This window comes from Gigantopelta aegis, chromosome 5 (genome assembly GCF_016097555.1).
Source record: "Gigantopelta aegis isolate Gae_Host chromosome 5, Gae_host_genome, whole genome shotgun sequence".
Classification (NCBI taxonomy): domain Eukaryota; kingdom Metazoa; phylum Mollusca; class Gastropoda; order Neomphalida; family Peltospiridae; genus Gigantopelta; species Gigantopelta aegis.
In genome coordinates this window covers 15,952,812-15,978,032 of record NC_054703.1, presented here as the reverse complement: position 1 = coordinate 15,978,032, position 25,221 = coordinate 15,952,812, and the positions used below count along the sequence as shown (strand labels likewise).

The window sequence follows — 25,221 nt, the reverse complement described above, 5'->3', positions numbered from 1 at the left end:
TCTTGCATGCTAGATCTGATAATCCAGGTGCTAGTCATTTCATACCTAATTTGGTCGTTTTGCACCCTGGTAATATCGTACCATTGCAAAGTCATTTTGTACCCTAGTCATTTCGTACCTTGATCATTTGGTACCATAACTGAGTCATTTTGTACCATAAAAGTGTGTCAATTTCAGACGTGAAATCACCCCGATAGTGTCTTTTACAAAATAACATTACATTTCAAACCAAATTTTAACTGTTAACATTTTGAAAAGGCCTAATAAATAACAAAATATTTAGTCCATTATGTTGGTTCATTGGAAATAAAAAAAACGTGTTCTGAACTTCCAACTACCGTAATAAATCAAATAAAGTTTAAAAAAATAAAATAATAATAATAAAAAACACTGCATCTTTGTGGCAATATACTTGTACGAAATGACTAGCTATGGTATGAAATGACCAAGCAGTATATGGTACGAAATGGATGGTATGAAATGACCATGGTATGAAGTGACTATGATTCGATAATCCTATATGAATTGATAAAATAGATATGCTCCAGAAATTAATAGTTTATGGATGTAAAGACAAAGCCATAGTACGACCTGTATGAGAGAGAGAGAGAGAGAGAGAGAGAGAGAGAGAGAGAGAGAGAGAGAGAGAGAGAGAGAGAGAGAGAGAGAGAGAGAGAGAGAGAGAGAGAGACACACAGACCAAGAACTTGTATCAAAACAATCAAGTAAATAAGCTGTTACACATACATGTATAATCCTATGACAAACTGTAACAATATCTTGATGTTTGAGTTAACTAAAAATATTTAAAGGAATTTAAGGCATCTAACCACCATTAATTTTGACCAGTGTAATAATACATGATGCATATTATTTCCTGATCAATACTGATCTAATACATTTAAACATTTAAAGTTACATTCTCTGGTTACCATATTATAACATCATGTACAAATGTGAAATACAAGCTCAAATGCACTTTTAAAAAAGTTGTGTGTGTTCGTTATGAACAGATATCGTCAAACGTATATGCTTGATTCGTCGCCTGTGCCGCCATAGCTCGGCAAAGCACAAACGACAGCCTGTGCGTTTGCCAATTTCAAATTGTAGGGTTTGTCTCAAAAAATTAAAAGAGAAAGCTTGCACTGTACGAAGAACGTTCGGTTGAGGATGCGGTACTTATAGAGTCTTTAGTTAAAACCGGTTTGATCTTGACAACGTATTATCGACAGTCGTACCTTCCTATTTCAGAATTGATATTTTATAAAGTGTTAGTAGAACTTTCAAAGTTTAGTTTGTATACTAGTAACACATTAATCATGTATATATTTTTAAAATAAAATATACTAAAGTAGACAATGAACGTTTTCACTTTTTAATTTTATGTGTTAAAATCGACAAATTCAAATAAATATTATTTTGTTTGGAAAGGGTAAAATTGGGGGGGGGGGGGGGGGGATTGTTTAACGACATCAAAGATAAAGCATATTGACTTAATAATCATCCGACCCCATACAACCGTAAATAAAATGTGTTGAGTGCATTGTTAAATAAAACATATCCTATCCTTCCTTCCATCTGCTGTTAGATGTCTAACATTTGGTAATTTTGACATATAATCTTAAAGAGGAATTGGGTGCATGTGCAGGGGAAGGGTATTGGGGGTTGAAACCCTTACTTGCCCAAGCTTAAAAAAATTTGAAATGTATTTTTTGGGGAAGCATGGCCCCATATAAACTTCGCTCAACACAGTCTATAACCCCAACCCCGCTGAAATCCCTGCACACGTGCCTTGGAAACCTGCTACATTTTTTTTTAACAAGGGATCGTTTTTATATGTACCATCCCACAGACAGGATATCACATACCATGGTCTTTTTGTATACCCGCCGATGGGGATCGATCCTAGACTGACCGTGCATTTCCAAAAAACACCTTTTTAGGTCTAAGTAATGAATAAAAATAACACATAGTCTTGAAAAATGTTACGTAAATTGAACAGAGTACCCTCTTCCTCTACCCCTAGAGCATTACATAATTAGTAACACCCCCTTACATGTAACACGTATGCCAACAGCTGGCCACTGTCAAAATTTCTAGGCAAATCCCCCACTCACCGACCCCTGGAAAGGCGTTGTACCATACCTCTATGGATATAAATATGTTTTGGAAATATGAGATGACCCCTCAATCAAGAGAGTTAAATTTGTTAAAAAATTGCAAAATCTCACGTGATCTCCTTTGGGGGAATTATATACTTGTGATAAGCTAATGAAAACCGAGATCGGTACAAGCCTGTCAAAAGTGTCCCACTTTCAAAATGCTGGCTTTGTTTTTGACCTGGATAAGCCAGCATAGTGAAACCAATTCAGAGTGCGGTGTCATATATGCACCAAACGTAATTGGATTTTCTGTTCTATAATAAAAATATTCCAGGGAATGTAGTTTTAAGTATTTTTGTTTAGCAAATATGTAAATGTATATTGGGAAACATTAGACTAAAATTCAGTGTAAAATGTAGGTCCCCCTTTGCAAATTTAAATAACACATTTTCAGGGTTTTTTTTTCTTAGACATTGTTGGTCCCATGACATGGAATTCACACCTCCCTCTGCATTAAAAGTCCTGCATACCTGACTGTATTAATACTAAATTAAGTATAATATTTTTGGAACATGAATGTAAACAAGTCTGATTGTTTATTAAAGGGACATTCCTGAGTTTGCTGCAACTTTTAAGATGTTATCGACTAACAGAGACTTTTTAACGATTGTAATTACATATCAAATATATTTGTCTGCATAAAATATTAGTAGCTGTATATTAAACGTGTTTCTGATCGTTCTAATATATTTGTACTGAGTTATATTCATTTTATTTCCTAACATATTTTACGAAATTATTTGAAGACAAAATCCACTTTGGGCTTTTTGCAAATATTAAGACGACCAGAAACACATTGAATATACAGACACTGATATTCTAAACCAGAAAATACATTTAATATGTAAGTTTAATTGTCTTATAATCATAATGCAGCAAACTCAGGAATGTCCCTTTAAGTTAAGCAAATGAATGGTTATTCAATGGTAAAATTGTTTGGTTAAAAAATACAAAATGCATACAAGGTTTTAATAACTATGTAAACAGACTCACAAAGTTTAAAATGTGTGTATTATTGACAATAATCAATGCATTCACCAAAACATGGTAGCCGACGTTACGTCATTCATTCAAATTCATGAATGGTCACAGTAAAAGGAGGGGGAGGGAGGGGGTTACAGAAGGGTGACGTGATGTAACATTTATAGAGTGGGTGCTTCTAGCTTTGCAAAACGTTATCCATGGAAAGTGGTCTACGAAACTGTCCAGATTGTGTACCACGTAACGGCCACTACTGGCCTGTGTATAGCCACCTCTAACGAAAAGAATTGACCTTTGATCCAGTTTGGAAGAACCGTTTCACCAATACCTGATCGACGTAATAAAATGCACTGCTGCTCGTAGTGACCGATCTATAGCTGAATTACTAACTGACAGGCGGTTTATTCTGTTGACCTGTTACTCGCAAATAGCATCACTAATCACTAATGCAATGTTAATATTTATAAACACGTTTATACACATTCATGGTTGTCTTCTGCTACGAAAACAAATACGTTGTTAAGTTATCTCCCTTGTCTACATTATACAAATTAGACGCCGGATTTGATGCGGATAAGGATTATTTATTTTTAATGACGTCAATCTCACACGTCTGCAAGAGTAGAGGGTTTAGACTGATGGGCGAATTTGTTTCGGGGTATAGGGTCATACTCCCCAAGAAAATACTTATTTTATTTTTAAAAAATTGCTTGAAGCGGGAGAATGGGGGTTATGTCTAGTGTTCTCCAAGCCTGCCCTGTTTATATTTTCTGAAACAAGCTTGAGGACACTGTAGCTAGGGGAGGTTCTACCCCACTCTCACCCCACTCCTGAAAACCTGCCTCAGACACTTTTTATCAGTACGATATAAATAAATAAATAAATAAATAAAGAGATTCATGAAAAATAAGTAACTATTCAATTCATACACAAGTGTATTGCCAAAGGTAATAGCCTAAGGTACAGATACTTGACAACAAATTAACGGTTATGGGTGTCGGCAGGCCCGTAGAAACCAAGGAAAGAGGCTACTCTGTAATATAATCAGATGAAATTCTGACTTTTGCTCCATCCCACACCCCCCATCCCCACCCCAGCTAACGACCTTTCTATGACTAGAGAATGTGTCCCTCCAAATGTCGTTCCTACTGGCCTGCTTTCGCACTGTCAATTAGTCCCTCTTCACAGCCGGTTTATCTCTCATTATCTGTGTGATCCTTAGCGATATATCCGACGCCATATTATGGCATATATAACCGCATGGTCTAATTAAAATGTGTTGGGTGCGTTGTTATATAAAACATTCCTCCCTTGTCAGTTAGTTATTATTAAAATGAGATGTTCTGACTCAAAAACGTGAGAACGAATTAAAAACTTTAGACCGTGAGTTTACAATGTTCAATAAACCTGACCACACATAATTATACATGTATTCAAACATGGGTTGCTTAGCATCTATATATAGATAGACAGATAGATAGATAACTAGTTTAACGTGCTCATATACCACAAGGGTTTCGAACACGCCCATCCAGAGTCCGACCTCTGATAAGATCGGTGGCCTGACTCGGAATGGGGGGGGGGGGGGGGGGGGGGGGGGGGGGGGGGGGGGGGGGGGGGGGGGGGGGGGAGAGTAGAGTTAAAAATGGGCATCATTTTGAAATTAGCAAAAAAATTAATAGAATTTAAAAAAACAAACAAAAAACCCACAAAAAACCCGGAGTTACAAGCCAAAAATAAAAAAGAATTAACTGCTCGGCCCAATATTTATATAATTTGGAGCATTTTAAAAAGACAGTCCAAAAATAAATACTAGGAAGAAGAGAGGATCGGACTATTTAATAATAATAATAATAATAATGATGATAATAATGATGATAATAATGATGATAATAATGATGATAATAATGATGATAATAATAATAATGATGATAATAATGATAATAATAATGATGATAATAATAATAATGATGATAATAATGATGATAATAATGATGATAATAATGATGATAATAATAATAATAATAATGATAATGATGATAATAATGATGATAATAATGATGATAATAATAATAATAATAATGATGATAATAATGATGATAATAATGATGATAATAATGATGATAATAATAATAATAATAATAATGATGATAATAATGATGATAATAATGATGATAATAATAATAATAATGATGATAATAATAATAATAATGATGATAATAATGATGATAATAATGATGATAATAATAATAATAATAATAATAATAATAATAACAGCATCTATAATATAATATGCAAGACCTTTTGAACACTTTCCAGTGGCAGGGGCGTAGGCTAGGGGGGCTAGGGGAGATTCGACCCCCCCCCCCCCCCCCCCCCCCCGCTGAAGCAAATGGTCCACTTTCAGAACTAAAACATACAGGTTTATACATATAGAGTTTTCGGTGGTGCAAAAACAAAATAGAAAAAGGTCCACTTGGTTCATATTCGAATCCCCCCCCCCCCCTCCCCCCAGGTCCAGATCACGCTACGCCCCTGAATGGTTCTGGTCGCTTCTCCTCTTTTGATTCGCACTGTCGACAACCTTCTTAATTGGTTCTTACCAGATGTCGAACTTCACAAGGATCTTTTTGCGCTCGGGTCCAGTCCACTACCGTTCACACGTGATGTAAAAATTGCATACAAATACGAATTCCATAAATACAACCTCAATAGATGCTGCCATATTTGTTATTTAACATAGTTTTAAGTGATTACATGCACATCGGTGTAAAGTAAATTCAAACAAAATACATGGACATGCATAATTATGATATGTATTAATGTTCATGTAATTATGAGAAATAGGCCTTACCAGTCCCCGCACTCCTCCCAACAAAACACACACACACATCACGCGAAACTGACCCCCCTCCCCCCCCAAAAAAAAAAATTAAATTAAAAAAAAACCCCAACAAAACAACAACAACAAACAAACCAAAAAACCCCACACAACCCAACAAAAAACATACGCATGCGTGCGCAAACACACACACACACACACACACACACACACACACACACACGTGACTTATAGTCAATCCCATAGAAAGCGCCCCTTTTTATACTATGAAATGTACTACAAATTATTTATTTCTGAGCCGATTGTTTGTAAGTTGTACACAAAAATAGTATTGTTTTGTAATTCCAAAACACTTTTACTTTTATTCTTACGTCAAACCAAAGCGAAATTTTATAGAACGATGGGACGGACTATAGATTGGTTAAAGGCATATTGTCACAGACCACTGATCTATTTAATGGTCTAATAAAGTATTACCTGAACATAAATAATTTGATTTGTCCCTAAATGTACTTTATTCAACCGTCTTCATAACCACCATACTCCATTTATTAATGATATTTTGTAAAAATAATTGAATTATGGCAATGGTCCATAATTCAAAAAATAAAATTGCCGAGAAGGTTGACATGGATTTCACTCCATCATAGTTCAGTTAAGGTGATGCAATAGCTAGATTTGGTTTCCATTAGAAGAAGTTTGATCATTGAGCGCTGACCTAATTAAATTCAATGGTTAAGTAACGTTTTAATACTGGCTTTTTCACTGTCAACGCCATTTTTATTTTAATAAAACTGCAATCGCGAGCCAGTTCTCCCAGAATATCGAATTTTAACAATTTTTCTACCCGAAAATAGTTTTGTTATATTTTTCTGATTGATTTTTCCACCGTCATTTTTCATGTTTTTAAATCGTTTAAATTTCATTCCTAATGGAAAAGCTTGAGGGTTCCCTGCTAAAATCGAAGGGATTCCCAATGTCAAGCATTTTGACAGGAGGCGGTTTCATCCCAGTTCGCTAGCCAATTAATGCCTAAGATACTTGCCGAGCTATCAGTGTAAATATTTTTTTGATTGGTGCAGATTATAATCCGTCATTTTTTAATTGAAAAAAGTGAAGTTTACGAACTTTCTTACTCTCAGCGCATGCGCACTCCATATTTCTGTTGTTGCGAACTTAGTGAAAACGTCAATCTAATTAAAATTAGCTCCACTATTACATGTGGATCTAAAGACAGCCAGTTGGAGCTCATGTCCACCAATCAAAACCTTACTTGCAGAATCCTGCCAGTGATTTAAAATTAACAACACTGCGTAGTCCCCAATGTCCAGGTAACATTTCGTCTGTAAATAATAATTTAAATATTGACCAATCACACTTCGCCTTTTATAACGTTATTTGGGAGCATACAAATTCTAAAAATATCGGGCGAGTCTATTTTAGTGACCGCAGTACAGCGAACCATACCAATACGTACGGGGTGGTTATCAGTCTTCAATTTTACATTAAAAATTATTTATTTATTTATAAAATAAAATAAAACTAAATCAGTCTTCAGTTTTACATTACAAATTATTTATTTTATAAAATAAAACATGTTTTAAGGCATTCGTAATTCACACGAAACATGTCGTATACCCTCAGGATAATTCGGAATGTTTTCAAATTATTTTTAAATCACTGGCAGGATTCTGCAAGTAAGGTTTTGATTGGTGGACATGAGCTCCAACTGGCTGTCTTTAGATCCACATGTAATAGTGGAGCTAATTTTAATTAGATTGTGAAAACGTCAAAGTTTGTAAACAAATGTATCAATTTCTCGATTTTACGATTACACCCCTTCTCTGTAATGGTCTAGTCCGGCTCGGTCACAGACAGTCAGATAACTAGTCTATATTTAGACGGATGCGCGTCATAAATGATTTTTTAATCTAAAAATAGACCGCCACGCCAGCAAACTTCTTCTAATGCAACAATTAATGTAATTTTTAGTTATTATCCATTTTTAGAGAAGTAAGGTCCTTAAATCTGTGACAGTATGCCTTTAATATAGCCAGGGCGAGCGATGGTGAAGATGGATCATAAGCGTACGATAACGCAAACCCTGAAATTCGGGCGAAAATGATATAGATATTCGGGAAAAAGTACGATACCTTTTTACCATGTAGGTCTATTTCCATCATTCTACCCTCAAAATTAGTTGTAATCCACGTAAAAGTGCGTATAGTGATTCGTTTGCAACTCAATATAGCTGTTTGGCAGTAATGCTAATATGAATAAATGCTGTTATCCGAATTCGGGCATTTTCGTTTCATTTGGGCAAAAGCCAATCTGACCCCCTGAAAAAGAGTCCGTACATATATGATGTGAATGCATCTGTTCTAAATGCATTATGATTAAATATATACCATACTAGTCATACTTTCATACGTACAATTATGTAAAGCAAAATTAGGCATTTTCATATCCTCCCGTAACGTTGAATCTCCCACCCCGCTTTCCGTGACATTATGACGTAGCCTAGTTTGACTAATAGTAATGTGGATTTTCTGTTTTATTTAGTGGCGTCGTTAAATAAAACAAACTTTACTTTACTTTTACTGTTTTATTTAAGATTTTGTAATAATACTAAATAGCATGCAACTGCATTTTACGTCATAAATAAAAATTGGACATGTTTTGAAAACGCCTGTTTTGCAACTTTTGAAACTCCCTCCCCTGTAACGTTTCATAACATACCCCGTGTTCTAACCTCCACCCAAAGCGTTAAGTATTGTGTATTGTTGAACTACCCTTTAAAATTTATACTGTCGGTTTATTTTTTATTTTATTTTTTTTATTATTATTAGTAGTATTTAAAAAAAAAAAAAAAAAAAATTAATCGTCGGTTTAAATATAGTAATTAGTAGAGACGAAACCGCGAATTTATGAATTCAGGGGTGGGGACGGCGGGACGTAGCCCAGTGGTAAAACGCTCGCTTGATGCGTGGTCGGTTTGGGATCGATCCCTGTCGGTGTGGCCATTGGGCTATTTTTCGTTCCAGCTAGTGCGCCACGACTGGTATATCAAAGGTCGTGATATGTGCTATCCTGTCTACTGATGGGAAAATGTAACGGGTTTCCTCTCTGAGACTATATGTCAAAATGACCCAATGTTTGACATCCAACAGCCGATTATTAATAAATCAACGTGCTCTAGTGGTGTCGTTAAACAAAAAAACCCAATATATATATATATATATATATATATATATATATATATATATATATATATATATATATATATATATATATATATATAAAAATATGAACTCAGTGGTATTCCTTATCCAGTATATAGTTTCATTCAACTTTTTGAAAGATTTTTTAACAACAACCGATTCATAATTATTGTTACGCCTAATGCTAAATTTGGAACAAAACCAGTTGTTCATGTTTTAGGAAAGAAAAAAAATGGTAGGGATATCTTTAAAATCTGATTTTATTTGCTTAGGTTTATCGAATTTTTGTCGTCGCTTGTTTCTGTTTTTCACTGTTGTATGTTTGTATTTTCAGGCACGTTTCTTCAGTCAGCAAAAAATAGATGGTAAGATATTTTGTAATTTTTAGTCACATTCTTGACCCAGTCTGCCCCTCCCCTATTTGTTCTGCCATTGACAGGTTACCGCTTTATTAAGTTGAAGTTTTGTGTAACGACACCGTTAAGACTAGTCTTAGAGGAAACAGTTGACTGCATTTTTGCATTAACAACAATGCCAAAGATTCTTTTATATAGGCATACACATTCCCAGACAGTCACAATGCAGTCCAGTTTTACTAGCCCGAGTACTCTGACTGTAAGAGAGCTAGACGGACATTTGGACATAAACACGCTCTCATTACAGTCAGAGACCAACCTATGTCTTTTTTTGGCAATTCCTGACTACCAAACGGTAGGCAACGAGTCCCGCTCTAATACCACAACAATCCTATGTTTGACATCAAATACCTTTACATCAATCATTTTCGAGTTAAGTGATACCAAACAATCCACATATTAATCACTAATACACATACTACAGAAAGAAACTCGACAGCACCCACATTCAGCTACGCTTCGTGACACTCCGTCGCAACAATTACAAAGCTCGGCGATCTATTTCGAGACTGGGCGATTCCGCCTTGTGCAGCAGTTACAGGGGTCGTCTCATAAGAGGAGGCAGTACGTAGCACATACTTTTGCCGTATCCTGTCGATAACACCCCAAATGTATCCTTCAAATTCAAAATGGAATCAATAATGTGTAATTGTTTTGGTTTAATGACGTAATGAAATCCAAATTCATCCAAAACGGCATTAGCCAACTCTTCCATGTTGTAACTTCGCTTGATATGAGACGGCCCCTGTAACTGCTGCACAAGGCGGAATCGCCCAGTGCGCGATCACGTGGTCTACGTCTCGAAATAGATCGCCAAGCTTTGCAATTGTTGCGACGGAGTGTCACGAAGCGTAGCTGAATGTGGGTGCTGTCGAGTTTCTTTCTGTAGTATGTGTATTAGTGATTAATATGTGGATTTTTTGGTATCACTTAACTCGAAAATGATTGATGTAAAGGTATTTGACGTCAAACATAGGATTGTTGTGGTATTAGAGCGGGACTCGTTGCCTACCGTTTGGTAGTCAGGAATTGCCAAAAAAAGACATAGGTTGGTCTCTGACTGTAATGAGAGCGTGTTTATGTCCAAATGTCCGTCTAGCTCTCTTACAGTCAGAGTACTCGGGCTAAGTTTTACCAATATTTGATATCATATGCCATAATCCATCTGGACCACGCATCATCATCATGATATGCCTGGTGCCAGTGGTTAGGATGGGAAGAAAGCCAGTCAGAGAAGATGTTTACCGAGGGTTTGATCCTTCAACTCGAGCATTTCACTCTACCAAGTGAGCCATGAGAATGAAAGTTATAGATTTGTGTCCACTGCCCGCATGCTGTGACAGATACCGCTGACAATTTTCATTATTTGCACAAATCGTCAATAGTGGTAATGTCTACGAGGTCCTTTGCGCCAAAACTGCCATCTCCGTCATAAATTCTGAAGTGTAGCCCAGTAGAGCATTGAATCCTTAAGCAGGAAGCAGTATATTTCAAACATTGACAAAAATTGCTGAACTCTTGATGTGTCAACCTCATTTGGACTCAATAAAAATAATGAAAAATGAAAAAAACCCTCATGTGTTTTTAAAATTGTTCTGACGCAAATCTATAACTTTCATTCTCTTGGCCTTATTCATTACTGTTCATAATTATTTGATAGAAACACAGGACTAGCTCTGACACTCGCCAAATTCGCCAGTTGCGAATTTTAAAAGCAGTTGGTGAATTTTGTTTTAATTTGGTGAAATAATACCATGTAATAATTGACATTTTAAAGAAAATAACTTGATTTCTGCAATTTTTGAAGTTTAATAGAAAATTTGGTGAAATATTTTGCTCACCCAGAGCAATCACTAATACACACACTACAGAAAGAAACCCGACAGCACCCACATTCAGCTAAGCTTCGGCAAACTCTGGAAGACGGAATGGCTGAGTGGGCGATCATGTGACGCAACGTCACGATATAGGTCGGCGAACTTAGAATTCTGCTGTCCGGAGTTTGCCGAAGCTCAGCTGAATGTGGGCGCTGTCGGGTTTCTTTCTGTAGTGTGTGTATTAGTGATTAATATCTGAATTTTTTTTAATCAAGTAACTCGAAAAACGTCAAACATAGGATTGTTGTGGTATTAGAGCGGAAATCTTTGACAACTTTTTGGTTGTCGGCAATTGCCAAAAAAATACATAGCTTGGTCTCTGACTGTAATAAGAGCGTATTTATGTCCAAATGTCCGTCTAGCTATCTTACAATCAGAGTACTCGGGCTAATGTCCGTCTAGCTCTCTTACAGTCAGAGTACTCAGGCTAATGTCCGTCTAGCTCTCTTAAATCATCAGAGTACTCGGGCTAACCCAGAGCTAGCCCTGGAAAGAGAATAGTAAAAAGTGGGGATTGGAATTAGAGAATACTTATTGTCCTTTCCACAGGGAATACCTTTTTTCATACTGTGGAATTTACTACAAGTTACTGGCCTCGGTGGCGTTGTGACAGGCCATCGGTCTACAGGCTGGTAGGTACTGGGTTCGGATCCCAGTCGAGGCATGGGATTTTTAATCCAGATACCGACTCCAAACCCTGAGTGAGTGCTCCGCAAGGCTCAATGGGTAGGTGTAAACCACTTGCACCGACCAGTGATCCATAACTGGTTCAACAAAGGCCATGGTTTGTGTTATCCTGCCTGTGGGAAGCGCAAATAAAAGATCCCTTGTTGCTAATCGGAAGAGTAGCCCATGTAGTGGCGACAGCGGGTTTCCTCTCAAAATCTGTGTGATCCTTAACCATATGTCTGACGCCATATAACCGTAAATAAAATGTGTTGAGTGCGTCGTTAAATAAAACATTCCTTTCTTTTTTTACTACAAGTTATTAATTACAGGCCTCTGAGAATTGACAATCTGCGTGACCCATTTATCGGTTGAATAGAAATAAATCCAAGTAACCCATTAGCTTTTTGCCTAACTAGTTATACAACCTCTGTAATTAAGAAAATGTCCACAGCAAAAAAGCCATGCCATTGAAAAAACCCCTGAATAATAGTCCAAGGCAAAAAAGGTTTGTAGAGAATTAAAAACTACACAGCATTGCTGATTGCCGTGGGCAATTGAAGTGTTTCTACTAGAGGGTAAAACAGGTATTGTTTTGAGATATTTTATTGATAAAAAAAAGAATCAAAAGCAGAGCGTACATGTATATAAGTGCTCTCCTAAACAAGATGGACATCAGACAATATTCATAATCATATATATCTAAAGCATAATAACAATGTTTAATGGCATAAAATATTTAACATAATTAATAATTTTTAATATATAGTAATAAAAGGTAGAGAGTAGAAATGGGATAGTCGCGAAAAATATGATAGTAATGACCCTATTGTTGGAGCTGACCTTATATGGTATGGCACCATACCCAATTTTGTTTACGTATTTTATTGTTTGAAAGTTAACCTTTTGACAAAATTATTTACTCTTATCATTCATTACTGTATGATTTTATTAACCCTAACGCTAAAATTAACCCATTTTCTTTCTGCGGGAGGCCCACCATACCTCCTGTTGTCTATGGTTGCATTCAATTCCATAGCGCCATACCCAAAAATTTCTTTCTGGCAGAAACCCTGGAAGTGGTTGTTATATCCAAGTAAATGGTGTTCCAAATTTTGCGCGGACAAAAAAATAGGTTATGTAAAATTAGATTCGCGCGAGCAACATGCAAATGAAATGATCATTCTCAGAGGCCTGTTATAATCATATTTGTTTTCTTTGCAGAATTTATGGACTTCTTTTTCTTTCATTTTTGCAGAATTTATGGACTTCTTTTACTTTCATCTTTGCAGAATTTATGAACTTGTTTTACTTTCATCTTTGCAGAATTTATGGACTTCGTTTACTTTCATCTTTGCAGAATTTATGGACTTCGTTTACCTTCATCTTTACAGAATTTATGGACTTCGTTTACCTTCATCTTTGCAGAATTTATGGACTTCGTTTACCTTCATCTTTACAGAATTTATGGACTTCGTTTACCTTCATCTTTGCAGAATTTATGGACTTGTTTTACTTTCATCTTTGCAGAATTTATGAACTTGTTTTACTTTCATCTTTGCAGAATTTATGGACTTCGTTTACTTTCATCTTCGCAGAATTTATGGACTTCGTTTACCTTCATCTTTGCAGAATTTATGGACTTGTTTTACTTTCATCTTTGCAGAATTTATGAACTTGTTTTACTTTCATCTTTGCAGAATTTATGGACTTCGTTTACTTTCATCTTTGCAGAATTTATGGACTTCGTTTACCTTCATCTTTACAGAATTTATGGACTTCGTTTACCTTCATCTTTGCAGAATTTATGGACTTGTTTTACTTTCATCTTTGCAGAATTTATGAACTTGTTTTACTTTCATCTTTGCAGAATTTATGGACTTCGTTTACTTTCATCTTCGCAGAATTTATGGACTTTGTTTACCTTCATCTTTGCAGAATTTATGGACTTCGTTTACCTTCATCTTTGCAGAATTTATGGACTTGTTTTACTTTCATCTTTGCAGAATTTAAGGAATGCTTTTACTTTCATGCCAAGAAAGGTCAGGTCACAAATGAAGCTGACCTCAGCATAATAATGAGGTCGCTGTTCTACAGTCCAACCAAGGAAGAGGTGTCCAAGTATTTCAAGAAACATGTTTCAAGTAGGTGTCGTACTATCCAGGTGCTGATCCCAGGTAGAACAGGGCTCGAAATATGGAAAGAGTTTGACCCGTACTTCTCTATATCAAAGTCTCTAAGACTAACCCTAAGCCTAACCTTAAAACTAACACTATTCATTGAAAGGGGGTACGGGTCGAACTCCTGCTCAAAATATAGATAGAGGATTCGCCACAAGTGTTTTTTAATATGTAAAATATCAGTCAAGTTTATGTTAATCCAGGGCTTCTAGATTATGGTAGCCCCACTCCCATGGCTAGTGGTATTGGTTTAAACAATATTTATTCCCAATTATAATGCTGGTTACATGTATATCAAGGCCTCTCCCTAATGGCTAGTAGTATTCAATGATGGGCTAGTGAATAAATACTATAGCCTTGTCTGATGGCTAGTGAATTTTTTTTTATCAAATGTTGCATTTAAGTCTATTATGTAAATATGAATCTCTCCACCCCCCCCCCCCCCAAAAAAAAAATTAAAATTATAAAAAAATCTATGGATTTTTTAGGTCTATCTTTACTAATAAAATTGTATTTATATAAAGTAGATCTAGTGAATTTTTATTCGTGGCTAGTAAAATTTTTAAATCACTGATCTCATGGCTATAAGTGGGGTTTTATAAATAAAATTCTAGAAGTCCTGGTTAATCGGTATTTGGCTCTGCCAAGACAAATACCGATTAACTAGACAAGGTTGATATTTTACATATATAAAAAAAACCATGAGTAGCTAATTCTATTTATCCTATAACACTTCTAAAATAACGTTTTATTTTGATATTTAGTAAATCTCCGAGACAAATACCGATTAACTAGACAAGGTTCATATTTTACATATATAAAAAACCCATGAGTAGCTAATTCTATTTATCCTATAACACTTGTAAAATAACATTTTATTTTGATATTTAGTAAATCTCCGAGACAAATACCGATTAACTAGACAAGGTTGATATTTTACATATATAAAAAAAACCATGAGTAGCTAATTCTATTTATCCTATAAAATAACATTTTATTTCGATATTTAGTAAATCAAATTTCAGAAATGATCTCAACGGTAATGTGATATAGTGTGATGCCACACACTTCAACTAAATCTCATCAAAACATTACACTCAATTATACAACTATTACAAGTCTTGTTGGCTGTAAACAAATGACCCATTGATGTTAAGTGGTATCATGTTTATGAAGGTTCTCTTCTGTACAGATATTTAAAAAGCGTTTAAGGGACCATGAAAAATATCTGGTTTTGAGTGGATTTTGGTTTATAGAGGGTCTGGTTTTGAGGGGATTCCGGTTTATAGAGGGTCCGGTTCTGAGAGGTTTCACTGTGTTTCATTATGTCTGTTCCAATAAATTGATTCAACAGTGATGTACGGCATCATTCAGTGGTCTGAACAAATATCCCAAGGATGATTTACTCAAGCTCATTTTCCTAACCTCATCAGACATGGGAACCTGGCAAAAAAAAATCCTGAATAAATCTCTGACAAATTGATTTCGCACATGGCAGGTCATGCATCTTTAAAGCCATGTTGTCACAGACCACTGACCTATTTATAGATGGGCGTATAAGTGGGGAAACTCCTACAATGATTGCAAACTGATAGCCTTTGGTATGCAAGACCGTAAAAGCATGTTGTCACAGACCACTGACCTCTTTAATGGTCTAACAAAGTATTACCTGAACAAATATCATTTGATTTGCCCCTAAATGTACTTTATTCAACCATCTTCATAACCACCATACTCCATTTATTAATGACATTTTGAAAAAATAATAAAATTATGGCAATGGTCCATAATTCAAAAACTAAAATGGCTGAGCGGTGAGAGGAATGACATGGATTTCACTCCATCATGGTTCAGTTGAGGTGATGCGATAGCTAGATTTGGTTTCTAGACTTAAGTTTTATAAGCTAGTTTTTGGTTTCTAACAATTAATGTAATTTTTATTTATTATCCATTTTTAGAGAAATTAGGCCCCGTGCTTATAAACCTTAAAGTCTTGGCATGGGCCAAGGTCCTTAAATCTGTGACAGTATGCCTTTAAAATAAAGACCATGGAGAATGTACTGTGATGAAATTCCAACTAATTTCTATTGTGTGTGTTACGAGTTTGTGACAGACTTGTCTGTGTTGTAGGTGACGGCCGCATCGACTTCGCGTCATTCCTCGACATCATGCACGAACACAGCAAGGTGGAGAACTGTGCACGGGAACTACTGGCTGGATTCACGGCACAGGACGTACACAAACGAGGATACATCCCCGGCGCCGAGATGAAACACATCCTCATGAACCTCGGCGAGAAACTCAGTAGACACGAAGGTAAAAGAAAGAAATTGAAAGGAATGTTTTATTTAACGACGCACTCAACACATTTTATTTACGGTTATCAAGGGTCGAATTTTACGCTATTCTGCAAATAGTAAATTTTGAAACAGAATAGTAAAACAATTCTTCCAATATTCCATCGTGAAAGTGAAAATCGCCTGCGACTATTCCGCTTACGCTTTTCCTTCAGTCCAGATACATTTTTCTGCAGAACAAATCCTCGTGCTACTAAGACCTTTCTCATGCACTTACCGGTACAAAATAAACGTCTTTTTGATTGAAACTAATGTTTGGAGTGAGTTCGTTTGTAATTCCAGCTAGTACACAGTAATGCATAGACTGGTATATAAACAATTGTTCGTTACGCAGTGTTGTACAGGGCGACGTAGCACAGTGAGGAAACTAGTGGTACATTAATAATTGAAGGGATAGTACATTTTTAGATGGAATAGTGTTTTTTTTAAATTAACTATTCCTTTGGGATAGTGGTAAAAAAAAGTAAATTTCAACCCTGGTTATATGGCATCAGGCATATGGTTAAGGACCACACAGATATTGAGAGTGGAAGGTAAAAGAAAAGGTTAAAAGTTTGTTTTGGTCAACAACACCACTATAACACGTTGATTATTAATCATTGCATGATTGGCTATTGGATGTCAAACATTTGGTAAATTTGATGTGCAGTCAGTGTTCTCGCTGCTCCATTTAAGCGAGGCGGCATGCCCTGCTATTGCATTTTGCCACCCTCCTTTCACGTTATCCGCCCTCCTTTATTTTTCTGCGCCCCTCTTTATTTTCCAGCACCCTACTATATTTTCCAGCACCTATCTCCGTTAATTCCAAATGCACACTTTTTTTCCACACATAAAAAAACCCCACAACGATCAGTCTGCACACTGGACATCAAAGGAAACAAGCCGTGTTGTGTACGAAAAAGCAACTGACGAAACATTTACGACAGTTACCATAACGTAATTTAATAGTATTTTTAACAGCCTCTATTTTGTCCCATACCTGTATTCATTTGTATGTTTAATACACACAATAAAAGTTACATTTTATTTGAGCAATGAAAACATTTTTATTTTTTATGGATTCGGCAATCTCCAACTGAAAACTCCCCACTTATTTGGCGCCAAATTTGTCACGTGATCAGAAGGGTCACTCTACCTTTTGTTTCCACTAACTGTCGTCTGATATTTTGTCCTCAGTTACAGATATAATTGATTATAACTGACGATTTTTAATTTCTGTCATTCTGTTTATTCAGCAGTTCTTATAACATATGGTAAACTTTTCATTTTGGGGGGATATGACCGCTTATAAAATCAACGGAAGTGGTAGTGTTTAGCATTAAAATCATTCATCTTGGGTGCCAAATAATATATACACCGCCACTACAAAAACGAAACTATTTTTTATCAGCTGGCGATATTTTATCACAGCGATCGATTCATTCGATGAAGATGGAAATAACAAAAAATGTTTTCGACATTAGGGGATCACACAAACGTCTTTTTTTTGTTTTTCATATATCTTGAAATCTTTATTAAAATAATAATATTAAAACTTTGATCGGTTCAGCAAAACCGGAACTGCCAGTGAATATCAGTCCGATAACATCTTCGGTTCAATTAAAAGACGAGTCTGCTTGTATTTTGTAAGGTAAGGTAAACGGTTTAACGTGCATATATACCACAAAGGTTTCACGCACGCCTGTCCTGGGCTTAATCTCTGGCCTTTGCCAGTGACTAAGTCCAGGACAAGAGGGGGGGTGGGGGGGATTGAGTTTGAAGTGGGCGGAATTTGGAATAAGTATTTAGTAGCGTCCAGCGACTGCGCGGACCGACTAGTAGACACCGAAAATGGGCCGTGTTCTGACTGGCTGAATTTCGATTCCTTCGGATCTAACTAGAAAAACCTAAGTCTACGGAGAATAACTGCACCTAACATCATGTCCGGACTAAGAGTTTAAACCCAAAAATAAGTTTGACTGCTCGGCCGAAAAGGTTTTAAGGTGATTTGAGCAATTGAACGGGCGCCAAAGTAAAATGCGTTGGACTATTTATAAAAAAATAAACATAAGAATTTGGAAGCTCGATCGAAAAATGTTTAAAGTCCAACTAAGCCCAAAAAGGAGGTTACCTATCCTAGTTAAGGTTGGCGCAGCAGGACTCATGGCGAGTTGATGGACTGTTCAGGCTTGAAGTTGGGGAGTCCTTCAGTCAAGGCCTGGATGTTGCGGTCGATGGCTCCTGGGTAGATGTCTCGTAGAACCATCTTTAGGATGCGGTGTATGGTCCCATTTGACATCGATGGCATCAGGAGCCCCTGCCTGTACAGTCCTTCCTGCTGGGCTGTCACGTAGAGTTTGTCGGAGTTTAGGGCACCTTGTAGCTGGTACTTCCCTTGTCCGGTTGGAAGTTGGCGCCAGTGATTGTCGTTCCAAGGTCCCTTGAGGTGTTTGTTATCGGTGAAGTCACCGATAACCGCCCCTGTGTACTTGGTTGGCAGTTTGTCGCAAACGAGAATCCAATCGGATTCATCAGACGTCTTCGGTATGGTGGTCGATGACATCTTCCTCCTCTTGAATTCTCGCTGGTCTGCCACCGTGTCTGCAACAACAACTACCGGAGGTGGTGGTGGTGGGCTCGCCGGTGGGTCATGAGTGACCACGTGGCCCGTGTCCATCTTTGGCGGTTCCTCAACAGAAGGGACCGCCACTGTCAGTGGAGCTGACAGCTTTGGTCCCTCCTGGATGGTTCCTGGCGAGTGCTTCGGTCGAGTTGGTCGAGGTTGTGCAGACTGAACCGCCCCTGGTGGTTTAGCCACCGAGTTTGGATCACCCTGCGCCACTCTAAGTCCCGTCCTCCTCTTCGGAACAGGTGGGACCGCCCCTGGCGGTTGAGCCGCCAAGTTTGGTCCCCCCTGTGAAGTCTTGGGTCGCCTCCTCCGTCTTCTGCTGGGTGCGCGGTTCTTCCGGTCACTGCCATATATGAGCGTGACGGTCGCAGAGTCGCCATTGTGTTCGATCTTGTACTTGGACAAAGGCCCAAGCGATCGCAACACAGCCCCTAGGGTGGGGGGGAGAGTAATCTCCACGTTCTCCAAACACAACTTCATCTCACGAGAGTCAGTGCAGAAGTCTTGTATTTTGTATACACTTTTTGTAATCAAAATAAGGAGTATGTCTTTCCAAAAAGTCTGTCAACACACAACAACATGGTAACCACCAAGCTCTCCCCCCAACTTTTTTTTTTTTTTTTTGAAAGGTGTGGTGCTGCGCGGCCGCCCTCCTTTAATTTTCACCCAGCGAGAACACTGGTAGTCTTACAGAAGAATAGAATAGAATAGATGTTTAACGAAGGAAGGAAATGTTTTATTTAACGATGCACTCAACACATTTTATTGACTGTTATACAACGTCAGACATATGGTTACGGACCACACAGATATTGAGAGAGGAAACCCGCTGTCGTCACTTCATGGGCTACTCTTTTCGATTAGCAGCAAGTGATCTTTTATATGCACCATCCCATAGACAGGATAGTACATACCACAGTCTTTGATATGCCAGTTGTGGTGCACTGACTGGAACGAGAAATAGCCCAATGGGCCCACTGACGAGGATCAATCCAAGACCGACCGTGCATCGAGTGAGCGCTTTACTACTGGGCTACGTCCTGCCTCCGAAGGTAAAAGAAAACGTAAAAGTTTGTTTTGGTCAACAACACCACTATAACACGTTGATTTATTAATCATTGACTATTGCATGTCAAACATTTGGTAAATTTGAATAGAATAGATGTTTAATGACACCCCAGCACGAAAAATACATCGGCTATTGGGTGTCAGACTATGGTAAATGTAAACAAATAAATCTCACAGAGGAAACCCGCTACATGTTTCCATTAGTAGCAAGATATCTTTTAGACAGGATAGCACATACGATGGCCGTTGATATACCAGTCATGTTGCACTGGCTGGAATTATAAATAACTCAATGGGATGATTAACGGGGATTGATTCTAAGCTGACCGTGCATCAGGTGGCAAATTATGTTTTAATTTGGCAAAATAATTTCATATAGTCATTGCTATTTTGTGCAAATAATTGCTTAGTTTCTTCAATTTTTAAAATTTAACAGATAGTTTGGTGAAATTTTGAATACCTAGACATATTTTGCAATGTGCATTATATGTACGGTACTCCAGAATATATGTTAACACAAACTGTATCCCTGATACTAAGCCTAATGTTGGAGTTGAACAAACAATCACAGGCATCGAAATAAGTCGAGAACGGTCGTTCAGGTTACCGGGAGGTTACCACATCTTAGAAAAATTTCAACGTTTCTCAACGTAAACCAGGCAATGCATTCAGGACTTTTGCGTTTCATTATCTCGTCAGGAATTGTATCGATGTTCGCGCGCAAGTCACTCCGCGTTTAAGCAGCGTCCACTAGATGAATTTATGTCCGCGTTTTGTTTTCTCGTACAAAATTGCACCGATGTTCGTGCGCACTTGTGCAATTGCAAAGCAATTTTGGCAATCCGCGTTTAAGCAGCGCCCACTAGATAAATTTACTTCCAGATTTCGTTTCTCGTACTGATGTTCGCGCGCACCGTTACAATTTCAGAACGACCGCGTAGTAGTAACAGGAATTCAATTCTAACTTTAATATAGTTGTGGAAACCTATAGGTTACCAGACTGTATTTTGTGGTAACCTGTAAATGGGTTACCAGACACAATGCTTATTTCGATGCCTGAATCAGGACCCAGTATGTCTGCTGGAATACAGTATGTACAGAATGTGTTTAAACTGTTACAGTCTGGTCAGCCATAATTTACTTGTACAAGTGAATCTTTCTTAATAGGATGGTTTTTTTTCACAATGCCTTGAGATATTGAGCTGAAATTTTGTATATAGCTTAATCATGTACGGTTACAGATCAAGTTTGACTTCCATGGCAATTTACCTATTTTTCACTTGGCCCAGCTCTTGAATGTAGGAACTATGAAAATGTGTTTTCTGGACTTTTCTTTCATAATGTCTCAAGATATTGAGCTAAATGTTTGGGTATAACTTTATCATGCAATATTATGAAACAAATTTGACTTTCATGGCAATTGACCAGTTATTTTTGACAGAGTTATGGCCCTTGAACTTAGCAGATACAAAAGCAGTTTGAGCATGGTAGGGTACATGCAGGGCCGTAGCTAGCAGGGGGGCACTTGTCCCCCCCCCCCCCCCCCCAAAAGTCGGTTTATGGAGTTTTAGACTATTAACTACTCAATTGCCCCCCCCCCCCCCCCCAAAACAAAAAATCCTAGCTAAAGCCCTGACATGTATTGCTTTAGCAGTACTCTCAGAATGGTTGTTTAAAAAAAAAAAAAATTAACATGCTTATTTTTCTTTTCTTCCAGTTGATTCCCTGTTCCAGTCTGTTGGGTTGTCTCCTCATGGTCAAGTTCCGTATAATGACTTTGTGAAGGCCATGGCGACTCCAGTCCCGGACTATTAATAGATCCACAGCCATCATTAAGACATGCTTTACGTAGTGATGCAGTACATGAACCACCAATAAAATCAACTAGCAATCTATAGTTGGTTTTTCGTAGTTGAAAAATGTCCACAATGAACACACCAGTGATAATCACACAACAGCTCATAGAAGAGTTTAGTTTGTTTTGTTTAATGACACCACTAGAACACATTAATTTATTAATCATCGGCTATTGGATGTCAAACGTTTGGTATCTTTGACATATAGTGTTAAAGCGGAAACCCACTACATTTTTCCATGACAGCTCATAGATTTACAGGTCTGCGAATAAGTCATTATGTCCTGATAGTAATTCCAGGTAAGAAGTTTTAAATAAAGAGAAGTTTCACACATTTAAAAAATAAACATTATAACGACACATACTTACTGATGAAAGGTGAGTGCAGAAACACTTTCCATCTTTGAGTGAGTATGAGGTGAGTGAGCAACTACTCACATCATGAAAAGCCTGGAATCGGGAGTTTTAAGTTGCTTGCGTAATCGCTATATGCATCTTAAAGTTTTGCTAATTATTTCATTGTTAAATAAACAAGAGGCTAATTGAAAAATTATTTTAAGTAACTCATTTGTTTATACATTGTTGAGCTACGTGAAACTTGACTTCGTTATGTTAGTCAGACCCACTACATTTATACTTTAACCCGGTCACAGTGACACCATCCAAAACTGCAATCTATAAAACTAGCCAATAACCCATACCTAGTTGAGTTTATAGCTGGTTTATGTACTGTTACGGGTTGCATTATACCAAATGGAATCCCACAGGTAACAATGTTAACATGTGGCTAAAAATCCACATATTTCAAAATATACAGGGAAATACAGTATAACCAGTATGACGTGTGTCATGATGATTTCACGTGCACAGCGAATGACATAATTTTTGGAAGTGATGTTATAACTTAATGTGGCGTACCCAGTCTATGCTCTACTGTAAACGCTTACTAAAATGACATCATTTCTTATCTTAGTTACGTTTGAACCGTGTTTCCATGGTCCTTGTTACTCATAAAAATAATATGGATAATAAAGAAATTATGACCCTCTAATCGTACTGATTTTACGAAACGTGTCTGAATTCATGTATTACTCTCGGTCTCGCTCGGGCAATACAATAATCCTGACACACAAGCTTGTATAATAATCTCTATGTATGCAATATATCAACCAAAATGTGACCTAAAAATATGAATAAAACAACCTCTCTCTCTCTCAGAGTATTAACCGAAGAACGGGGAACATTTCATGTGTCCTTTTTGATATACATGTAATTGGGTGTTTTTACAACACCCTTAGTTCGCAAGGGTACTTGACACAGTATTGCCAGATAAAATTAAAACCCTGTCAATTTATTAACAATGACGGGACTGGTGTCATGTTCACTTCGAACTTTGACCTAGATGGATGATATTTGGTATAGTGCTACCTATATAAGGTTATTTAAACATTGTATTTTCCAACAAGTACTGTGCAAATGCTTAATAAATTCTGACATTGTAAATATTCATTCTGTATTCATGCAGTAGCTATCTATTAAGTCTATACTGATGCAAAAAGAAACTATACCAAGAAAAAATTGATTTAGTTTGCTCTATAATTTGGATAATGGAAATAAAATGGTGAAATATCTTTCTGCTTTTATGAAATGAAATATTGTTTTTAATATGCCAAAATATATGATTCTCAAACTCTTAAACATGCAACAGATTTAAAAAAAAAAAAATTTCAGTAGTCTGATTATTTGGTATAGTTTTTTTTGGACGTCAGTATATAATATATGTTGTATATATATCGAATGAATTTAAAATATGCACTATTTTTAGATAAAATTTATTTTAAGGATTAATACATACACCAATTCAAAAGCAACGTTTGCTTAGATTTCTCGCTTGATCGATTATGCATACAGATGTTGTGTTGTGTTGGTTAGAATCATCTGGTTAATTATTGAGAAAGTGTTGCAAAACATTCCATGATTGTCATCAATTATAATTATTGTTCGTGAACATGTTCAAAACGAGACCATTGTTAAAACACAATTCTAGTTCTTACCCCTTTCAGTCATTTCTGTTAAAAAATATTGTTACCTAGCTACTGGAAAAAAATGACGTCATTTCGTTATCTCCTAGTTACGTTTAGATTTTTTTTTACATGGTCCTTGTTATGCATGTAGTCACTGATAACGTAGAGTTATCTAATTATCGAAAGAGTAGTAGTATCTATACATTTAAAGATATAGTTATCTATCTATTTAAAAATTATTGTTGTGCTTTTGAAATTACTTCAACAGCGTCGGAAGCGTTACGGCCAGGAACGTTTTTCGCTTCCTATGGTGTTTTTCGCTTTCTATGGTGCTCGCATAGTATAGATCTCATCATATACATAGCTTTCATGGCCGTACCCACTTTTAATTGCTTCCGATGCCCCTGTCTTGGCTACCAAAAGTTTTGAAAAATAATGTTAAGTTACCTAAATTGAAAAATAATTTCATTCCGATGTGTGTATTTTACTGAATGTAATGTAAAACTAGTTTATTTATGATCATACAGATTTCATGAATTTGATGTGTTTTTACAAACATGATTTTGTTTTCTACCTATTACTTATTGATATACAATTGGTTTAATTATATATTCATGTATATATATATATTGTTAATAATATAACTTGGGAGAGGCAATAAAACAATATAAACTAAATTTTGTTCATTCTTCAATGTTTTGTCTTGTCTTGTCTTCTTTATTGTATTTCATACCAAAATTCAGCCATGAATGACCATTACAGCCAGGCGCGTGTGCAAGAATTTTATCGGTGGGGGGGGGGGGTCTAGACAGTGGCGAGCAAATGTTATAGGGTTTGGGTCAAGCCATGCTTCCCCCAGAAAATGTATTTTAAAAAATGAAAACATTTGCTTGAGCAGGAAGGGGTTTCAATCCCAGAAACCAACCCCCAGCACACGTGCCTGAAAGCATGCTGTCCAGCTTAA

The 25,221-nt window shown here is 36.8% G+C and overlaps 2 protein-coding genes across 2 annotated transcripts in view; one reads left to right on the top strand and one right to left on the bottom strand.

Annotated features, from left to right (window-relative positions):
• The window catches only part of LOC121373442 (mitochondrial coenzyme A transporter SLC25A42-like), a 30,960-nt gene extending 27,327 nt beyond the window's left edge, over positions 1-3,633 (bottom strand). Inside the window, exon 1 of the mRNA XM_041500101.1 lies at positions 3,472-3,633. The gene's annotated coding sequence lies outside the window, so the exon portion shown is untranslated. The remainder of the gene's footprint in view (positions 1-3,471) is intronic.
• Positions 3,634-9,364: 5,731 nt separating this feature from the next.
• Positions 9,365-24,934, top strand: LOC121373311 (calmodulin-like protein 4). Its single transcript, XM_041499870.1, has 5 exons — positions 9,365-9,441; positions 9,541-9,571; positions 14,172-14,309; positions 16,476-16,661; positions 22,096-24,934. Exons 1-5 carry the CDS (start codon positions 9,439-9,441, stop codon positions 22,191-22,193), a joined length of 456 nt encoding a protein of 151 aa, XP_041355804.1. The 5' UTR covers positions 9,365-9,438; the 3' UTR covers positions 22,194-24,934.
• The last annotated feature ends 287 nt before the right edge of the window (positions 24,935-25,221 follow it).